General features: G+C 66.1%; 2 protein-coding genes across 2 annotated transcripts in view; one reads left to right on the top strand and one right to left on the bottom strand.

The window, feature by feature from the left end:
- The window catches only part of CHLNCDRAFT_144804 (expressed protein), a gene marked incomplete at both ends in the record, with an annotated part of 3004 nt that extends 789 nt beyond the window's left edge, over window positions 1–2215 (bottom strand). The window contains 8 exons of the mRNA XM_005848182.1: window positions 203–327; window positions 481–575; window positions 707–814; window positions 993–1102; window positions 1293–1384; window positions 1527–1606; window positions 1781–1889; window positions 2019–2215. Coding sequence (XP_005848244.1) covers window positions 203–327; window positions 481–575; window positions 707–814; window positions 993–1102; window positions 1293–1384; window positions 1527–1606; window positions 1781–1889; window positions 2019–2215 — 916 coding nt within the window. The remainder of the gene's footprint in view (window positions 1–202; window positions 328–480; window positions 576–706; window positions 815–992; window positions 1103–1292; window positions 1385–1526; window positions 1607–1780; window positions 1890–2018) is intronic.
- A 939-nt stretch (window positions 2216–3154) lies between these two features.
- Window positions 3155–8582, top strand: CHLNCDRAFT_51779 (hypothetical protein; the record flags this gene model as incomplete). Its single annotated transcript, XM_005848379.1, has 11 exons — window positions 3155–3658; window positions 3873–4033; window positions 4172–4859; window positions 5010–5195; window positions 5370–5616; window positions 6096–6343; window positions 6390–7109; window positions 7249–7322; window positions 7477–7536; window positions 7676–7897; window positions 8063–8582. The coding sequence occupies 11 exons, from the start codon at window positions 3155–3157 to the stop codon at window positions 8580–8582; spliced, it is 3630 nt and encodes a 1209-aa protein (XP_005848441.1).
- Window positions 8583–8685: the final 103 nt, after the last annotated feature.

Here is an 8685-nt window from a genome sequence, read left to right as displayed (position 1 = left end):
ATCCTCCTCATCCATGATGCTCTCGCTCTCATCCTCCGCCACATCTGCTCGCGCAGGTCCAAGCAGGCAGCCCCATGATGTGTTGCAGCACAAGCTTGCCGTGCCGTGCAGCGGGCCCAGCTGCCCAGCAGCCGCACGCAGCTGCAGCAGCCCCAGCAATCCAGCTGCCCAAAGCAGCAGCTCAGCAGCCATCTCCACCCACCCTCGCTGCCCTCCTCCTCGCTGTCCTCCAGCCCCGTCTCCCGCATCATGCGCTTCAGCCGCCGCTTGGCCTTCTCCGGCTGCAGCGCGCCGCCCTCCTCCTCGCTGTCGCTTCCGGCTCCGCCCCTGCGCGGCGCAGGCGGTACGCACACAACAGAACTCAGCCGCCGCGAGCAAGAGAGAGTGTGTGGGAGCTTGCCACGCCAGCCCATGCAAGCTCGCCGGCCGGTGCAAACCGAGGCCGGCGCCGCCGAGGGCGCGGCATGCGCAGCGCCTCACTTGCGCACGGGGCTGCCCGCTTCCGCCTCCTCCTCGCTCTCCCCCATGTCCAGGTCATCATCCGCCGCCACATCCTCGTGCTCCCAATCCTCGCCCTGCAGAGCATGGGAGGGTGCGGCAGCAGTCATCGGCGAGTGAGCAGGGCAGAAGATGCAGCCATGACGGCAGAGGAGCGGGAAGATGCGGGGTCGCCCAGCCGGCAGCTTGCAGGAGGCGGGCGGGGCACCTTTTCTGAGCGCTCGGCGTGGTCCTCCTCGGGCCGCTCCTCCTCGCCGCCGCCGCCGGCTGCGGCGGCCTGCTGCTTGCGCTGCTGCAGTTGCTGATGCTGCTGCTGCTGCAGGCGGCACGCAGGAGACCGGACCGGCGGGCAGGCAAGTGAGGGAGAAGCTTGCTCTGCGCTCTCGTGCAGCCACACCCCCGACTCTGCTCCTATTGAGACTTGCACAATCCAACCAGCCCTGGCACGCAGCCGTGAATGCCGCTTCTCCAAGGCCAGCCTCTAGGCCTCCCACCTGCGGCGCCGCCTTCACCACCGTCCTCGCCGCCGCACGCTCCTTGATCCCCTTCCATTCCTCATCGCTATCCGCCTCGTCCTCCTCCCGCAGAATGGCCAGCGGGTCGCCTGCACAGCGGGCAGAGGGCGCGGGGGGCAGGGGGTGGGATGGTGCAATGTGGGACCCAGCAAGGCCAGAGGGAGCAGGGCCATGCTGTGGCAGGCGCCTGTGGCCGGCAGGCAGCCGACTGAGGGCCGGTGCTCCTTGTCCCAGGCACCGGGCGCGCCCAGCAGCAGCCAGCCGGCAGCACAAGCGCACCCTCGTCCCGCCCCACCGCCCGTGCCAGCCGAGGGTTGGCCTTCTCGTGCTGCAGCCGCTGCGCCTGCATCGCTGCCTCTGCGTCTTCCAGGCTGCAGCATCAGGAAGCAGCGGGCAGCAGCCAAACAGGCATAAACAGCAGCAGGAAGCAGCAGTCAGCATGCCAAGCCTGGGCGGCGACCGGCAGCAGAAGTGGCAGCGAGGCAGGCCCGTGGCCGTCCCCAGCCCTCCAACCTCTGGTGTCGGCGCTGCAGGGCGGGCTTGAAGGTGAACACATCCGACACCGGCGCCGCAATGAACTCGTTGCCCTTGCCCTGCAGGCAGGCAGGCAGGTAGGCAGGCAGCGGCGGTTGGTGGATAGGCACAGCCCGCCAAACGGGACTCCCGGGGCCCCTGTCGCTCAAATACAGCGGTGCCCTGTCGCTGACCCTGTGTCCAAAACCATCGCCCGTACTACACCCTTACCCTGCAACCTGCACCTTGCTTACCTTCATCAGCAGGAAGTATCCGGCGCCTGTGTCGCGCATCCCGCGCTCGGGCTGCCCCTCGAACCGAGGACGCCCCGACTGCTCCTCTAGCACCCACTGCCCCGGCAGGCTGCAAGCGTGTAAGGAGCAGGCGGGCAGGGACATCAGCATCAGCCTGCTGGTGGGCACGAGGAGCAGGCTGTCTGCATGGGGATGCAACGGACACGAGCTGGGTGCCACGCCCCCCGCCGCCGCTCACCCGCGGGTGCCTGGCTTGGCCTCCACCTCCTCCATCTGGCCCATCACCCAGCTCTCGCCCGGCCGCTTGAGGTCTGGCGCGTTCGCCGTCTCCTCCGAGCGTGGGTCTGGGCGAAAATCAAGCGGGAACCGAGCAACCAGGTGCTTGAACGCGGCCTTGTCGACGCCGCTGGCGCGGATAACAAACTCCTGCGCCATAGCTGGGGGACCCAGCCGCGATCGGGGGCTCTAGGGACCTAGCAATTGGCTGCCCAACTCTTCTTGCAGGCGGAGGGGGTGGTTGGGCGTCCCGAGGGGGCGCGGCAATGCTTCTACAAACGAGACATATCCTGCCGAGATGATGGAGCGAGGCGTGGGACATCCAGCCTGCCGCGCTTCGCGCGCTGTGGCGGGTGCCGCCAATTTGGCCCGCCCAGGGCCAATACTGGCCATGTACATTGTTGCAATTTTATTCATTTGGTGAAGGTGGCTTGGCCAGCTGTGTTTTGTGCCCAGCGGCGGGAGACATGGGCTGGCGGCTGGCTGGCCGCAGCAGCAGGCGACACAGTGATGTGTGGGGCCTGCTCTGGACCCCGCACAGTGTGGATGCACCTGATACCGTAAACATCTCATGGATAGCTGGTCATGTGGAAGGGGGCATTTCCATCACTCTTCCATACGCCCAATGAGTTGGGAGGCCTTGCAGGTAGGTGGCGTCCAGCAGCTGCAGGGCGGCACACGCGCTGCTGTTTCCTGCTGCACACCTTTGCTCCCCAATACTTGAGGGTCCAGAGGATGATTGGAATAGAGGCCGGCGATGGTCTGGAGGGAGGCCTGGCACTTACGCCCGAGGGGCAGGTGCAGGCGGCGTGGTGGCAGGAGCCGTCTACAGGCAGGCTTCACAAGTGAAGCGGCTGCAGCGACCAATTTGTTCATTTTAAAGAGCCCGCCACTTAGATCACGCTCTGGAGGCGGCACTCCACGCGTTTCCAGGAGAGGGGACAACTCCGGCCAGCTGTCAAGTGCGTGATTACTCGGCGCAAGCACACCCATAATCGCTTACAACCGCAACACAGCACCATCTTGTTTGTTGAACGTCACGAACGGTTCGGGCCGACCCTACCCCCAAATGTCTCGCATGGCGTAGGCTGCCTCACTATGCACACCAGCAAGCCGCCTCGCGGCGCTGAGGGTGCTGCGATCAAGACGCGCCGCACGGCGCTGTGGGCGCTGCTGACCGCGAGCCTCCTGGCGGCGGCGCTCTTGTGGCAGTGGCGGCAGCTGCTCGGCGCGCAGCTCGCAGACACCATGACGGCCCGGCTGGCAGGCGATGGCAGCACCAAGACCGTGCATTCCCTCGGCAGGCTGGGCCTGCTGCACGGCAGAGCAGGCAGCCTGGGCCTGGGCGGCGGCGGCGGCGACAGCGGCAGCGGCGGCGGGCGCGCGCCACGCGACGCCGCCGCCAGCTGTGCCCTGGACGTCGCCGCCTCCCAGTTTGCAGACAGCTGTACGCTGCTGCGGGACGTATGCGTGGACCAGGGTACCGCCATTCTGTACCGGGAGGAGGACACTCTGCAGCTGCGGCAGGCTGACGGCCCGGGCTACGAGCTGATCGAGCCGCTGCACAGCTTCGCCAAGTTTACCTACATCTACCGCAGCGACGTGAGTGAGGGCTGGTGGCGGCATTGCAGTATGCAGGGGGGGGGGGGGGATAGGTCGGATTTCTTTTTGTAGTCGGGACTATGCTCTTCCGATTGTTAGCCACCACCTTGTGCGCTGGGTCGCGGCATGCTGCGGGACATGTGGCGCTCGCCGATGCTGGCCCTGCTCCGTGCCCGACCGCACTGCGCCTGTGGCCGCGCCGCCACCGCCGCAGGGCGGGGCCGACCCGCGGTACCGCGCGCCACCCATCCGGCTGCGCCCCGCGGCACAGGCGGAGGGCGCTGGGTACCTGCGGGACCCCTCCTTCTCCTCCTGCACCGTGCCAATACTGTGGTACCCTTTTGAGCGGCTCTCCAACTTTGCCCACGTGTACAGGTGGGGTGCTGGGTGGTGGTGTTGTGTGCTCGTGAATGCGAGTGCGAGGAAGGCTCAGTCGTGGAGCTAGAGAGCTCCCATGCTGCTCCTGCCGAGAGCAAGGCTGCCCTGGGTGCCCCTCTCCGCTCGCTGCTGCAGGGACAACGCCGCCAAGCTGCTGGGCGTGCTGCGTGGCACACCCTGGGCCCGCCACGCCAAGCTGGTGCTCATGACGGCTGAGGGCCTTTCGGCGCCAGACTGGAACTATGCCCTGTTGCAGCCGCTGTCGCCACTCAAGGTCGAAACGTGGGCCGACTTCTCGGCCCGCCTGCCAGGGGCGGAGCCGGCGGCGGCCGGCGGCGGCGGCTGCGTGCGGGGTGGCTGGGAAGGCGAGGATGCGGGCGCAGCGGGCGCAGGGCTGCCGCTGAGCTCAGAAGGCGGCCCGCAGCGCTGCTTCCGGCACATGTACGTCTGTGCCAGGGGAATTAACATCACCAGCTGGCCGCTGCACGGCCTGGGCCAGCACCTGGTGAAGCACTATGGCAGCCTCATCAAAGCAGCGGCGGCAGCAGGGCAGGCTGCGCCAGCAGCAGCGCGAGCAGCAGCCGGGGAGCAGCAGCAGCAGAGGCAGCAGGGAGGTGACGATCGGGAGGATGAAGGCTCTGATTCTGCCGGCGCCAGCGGCAGCAGCCGACCGGGCGGCGGCGATCGTGTGCTGCGCATTGTGTTCCACAAGCGCAGCACAAAGGACCGCCAGCTGCTGAATGCCGCAGACCTGCTGGACCGCTGCAACCGCTGGCAGTACACCAGCCGGGCGGGGCAGCGGCTGCGCGCCAGCTGCGCAGAGGTGCGTGGTACCGAGCGCGGCTCCTTGCTCCTCGCACCATTCCTGCTTCCCGCGCCCCGACGTAGTGCCCGCGGCTGCTGCGATGCTGCGCCCCAGGCCGAGCTGAGATGCCTGCCTGCCATGCAACCCTACCCTGCTGCTGCGGCGCAGGTACAGCTCATGAGCTTGCTGTCAGGCATGGCGGCGGCGCAGGAGGCGGATGTGTTTGTGGGCGTGCACGGCGCCAACATGGCCAACGCCTGGCTCATGCGCCCCGGCTCGAGCATGATTGAGCTGCAGCCCTACGGCTTTGACCAGGGGCCTGCACACCTGCAGTACCCTCTGTTCAACAAGATGGTGCGCGGCTGCCTGCCCGCCTGCCTGCTGCAGCTCATGAGGAGGGCGCTGGACCGGGGCAGTGCGCACCGTGTGGCAGGCTCGTGCCTCGTGCAGCGCCGGTGGCAGTGTTGGTGCGCTGCCGCTCCTTGCCGAACAGCGTTGATGCTGCACCCGCCTGCTGTGCTTGTGCAGGACAACGACACGGCGGTGCTGTGGTGGCTCATCTCTGTGTGCGATCCCAAGGCCTCCACACCCGGGGAGCAGGAGGCCAGGGGGGTGGGCACGCCCAGCCGCTGGCCCCGGGACCGCAACTTGCGCGTCAGCTGGGGCGCGCTGCGGCGGGTGCTGGAGACGGTGGTGGAGGTGGATGGCGACATGCGCGAGTACCGGCGGCGGTGGGAGGAGGGGCGGTGGTGGTGGTGGCTGGGGCGCGGCGGCAGTATGGAGCATGTTGGGCCAGGCCGCGCCACAAGGATGCGGTGCCCCAAGCGGGCCGGCACGGCAGACGCGGATTAGCTGATTCCTTCTCATCTATGCATATATCTACCGCTTTTGGATGCTCTGATTCTTCATTTCTTGATGTGATAACAACTCACGGATCTTTTGTTGAGCCCACCTCCTGGCCCTCGGCGGCAGGGAAAAATTTAGAGCCCGTTTTGCCCGTATTTACGGCAGTTTTTGAGTTTCTCAGCTGAAATCCGGCCGAAAAAGGGCCCTAGCCGTGGAAATGCACGTGTTCGAGTTGTTTTTCAGGCCGTTGCAGGCCGTTGCAGTACACCATGCAGTACATGACTGGAAGGGCCGGATAGAGCCTTTTGGGGGTTGAAATGGGTCCCCAAATACTCGAAGTGCTCCTGGAAGCTGGGGGCTGCGCTCCCAGACCCCCCTTACACGAAAACACATGGTGTCCTTCCTCAGGAGGCTGCCCTCTGGCACATTCGCGTTTTTGGAATACGGGTAGAGCCGTAAAAGCTCACGGGTTCGAGTTATTTCCTAAATTCCTAAAAACCCTGCTCGGCGGTAGCGCCCCCCCCCCCTGGCGCCAGCGAGGCGTGCTGCCCAGGCTGATGGCGCCGGCGCATACCACCGCCGATAATCCATTACCGGCGCGAAACCGAGTTATCACAGCCTGCCAAGGCTTGACTGCCAACCGGGAGCGAGACTGGGTTGGTTGGGGCAGTTGGCGTCGCATCTCGTGCTGTAGCCATGGAGGAGCACGTGCTGGAAGGCCGTTTGGACGCGCTGCGGAAGCGCGGCGGCTATGTGGCCAGCGGCTTCATCGGGGCGCTTGCGCTCCTGGTGCTGATGTTGGTCGCCGCCCCCGTTCTGCGGGGGCAAGCTGCCCAGCTGTGGCCTGAGCGGCGCCGCTACAGCCTATTCACCGCTCCAGACGGCGGTTGGCTGGATTCAGACGTTGTGCAGGAGCCCAGGGCCTGGGAAGAGCTGCCATTCAGTATTTTCACCACGCCCATCTCCCGCTGCTCCATCACCCCCGACGGTGTGCCGCCGCTCCACCGGCATCCCGCTCTGACAATGGTTGTCTCATGCTGGCTGAAAAAATGCAGTGCAAAAAAATGCATATTGGTGCTGCAATTACGGCCACAACGTGCAGCGGGGTTTCTGCGCTGCCCCATGCTGCCGGAGACCGCTCCCGCCAGGCGTGTGCTGCTTGCAGGCGACGTCATGCTGCGGGCCCCCGCCACCGAGCTGCCCTTCTTGTTCAACCTCACAACTGAGGCGCTGCCAACCAAGCAGGAGTCGTGCGGGCACTGCCAGGCACCGGTGGGGGACAACTGCAACATCACCAAGCTGCCGCACTCGTGCTGCGGCGTGTGCCAGTTCGACGGGCGCATGTGCGGCAAGCTCTACCCCGGGGAGGGTCGGTCGGAGGCGGCGGCGCAGCGGCTGCTGCAGGAGGGCTACCGCCTGCATGTGAGCGAGGGGGGGAACAACAACGCCAAGAAGTGGTGCTTGCTTTGTGGCGGATATTTGGCTGCTTGGTGGCTATGGTTGTGCCATGATGCCTGCTCAGCTCCCTCTGATCCCTTTCTGTTCATTGCCTGCCCTGCAGGCCTTCACGCCCTGCGAGCTGTTCCAGCGCATTCGCGGCCGCACGCTGTGGTTCATGGGAGACAGCCAGACCTGGTGCGTGGCAACCCGAGCTGCCGCTGCCTGTCGGTGGCCGCGGTGTGCCTGCCAGGCGTGCTCTCACTGGGCTCATGCAGGATTAGCGTGCTAAAAGGGTGCTGCCTGTGAAGGAGCACAGCTTGAAGGGGTGCTTCCTCCAGCTTGGGTGCAGGCACTTTTATTATGCTCTAGAGTGCTTCCTGCGGGAGTTTGCACCCACGCTGCAGCGCTCGTGAGTGGCCTGGGGCAGCGTGGGGCAGCAGTACAGGATGGCTGCAGGCAGCAAAGCGCCTGCCGTGCCACTGCACGGTTGCTGCCGCCCATCAATCTCGCCTGGCAATGCACCTGCATCTGCCACCTGCTCCTTGCAGGGATCCGGTGCCTGCCAAGCAGATGGAGACGCTGGCCACAGCCAGGCAGGGGTACTGCCACAAGTGGTGGGCCGTACCGCCAGAGTGTCTGGAGCTGGCGCACGGCACGCGGGTGTGCATCGTGCGGGCGGACACGGCTGGGGACATGCTGGATGCGGTGCTGCCCACGCTTATGGAGCATGTGCCTGGTTTCCAGGACGACATACTGATGTGGAATACCGGGTGAGCGGTGTGTGCAGCCCAGGGAGCGGAGGAATGGTGGGGTCTGGTTGGGGCGCCGAAGCCGCCTCGGCACTGCCTCCCCATTCCTTCGCTGCCCTCGCCACGGGCATGGGTGCCTTGTGTGCTTCTGTCAGCCCCTACCGCTTGTCCGCCGCGCCCCTGCAGCCTGCATTATTTTGAGTTCGACGGACCCCAGGTGTGCGCCGCCAACGGCACCTGCGGCGTGCCCGGCGCGGGCAGCAAGTACGTGCGGGAGCTGCGCCAGCTGGCCGACTTCCGGGCCGCCCACCGCGGCCGCCTGCCGGCTACGGTGTGGATGGACACCCCACCGCAGCACTTCCCCGGCAGCGGCTACTACGTGGGCGACTTCCATTCCGAGGACTGCATGGCCTGGGAGGCGTGGCAGCGCGGGGAGGCTGTGGCGCGGGCGGGCGGCATGTGGAACGTGGCAGCGGCGCCGTTTGTGGCGGAGTTGGCAGACGTGCACCTGCGGACCTGGAACGCCAGCATCCCCTTTTGGGCCACGCACATGCCGCGGGAGTGCACCCACTGGTGCCAGCCCAGCGCCTACCACACCTGGCTGTACCTGCTCAACGAGGCGCTCCGGGACGGCGGCATCGGCGGCGACCCGGCGGTGTCGGAGGCGGCGCCGCGCCCGCAGCTGCGGCGGCGACCCGTTGCCTGACTTCATTCTTTCTGCATGTTATGCGCCAGAAATAAACTGGCAACATCCAGTGTGCACTGCAAGCAACATCAACATAATAGAATCTTCTTGCTGCGCTGTTGCT

This window comes from Chlorella variabilis (assembly GCF_000147415.1).
Source record: "Chlorella variabilis unplaced genomic scaffold CHLNCscaffold_8, whole genome shotgun sequence".
NCBI classification, from domain to species: Eukaryota; Viridiplantae; Chlorophyta; class Trebouxiophyceae; order Chlorellales; family Chlorellaceae; genus Chlorella; species Chlorella variabilis.
Note: the sequence above shows the minus strand (reverse complement) of the source record. Positions and strands in the feature narration are given on the sequence as shown.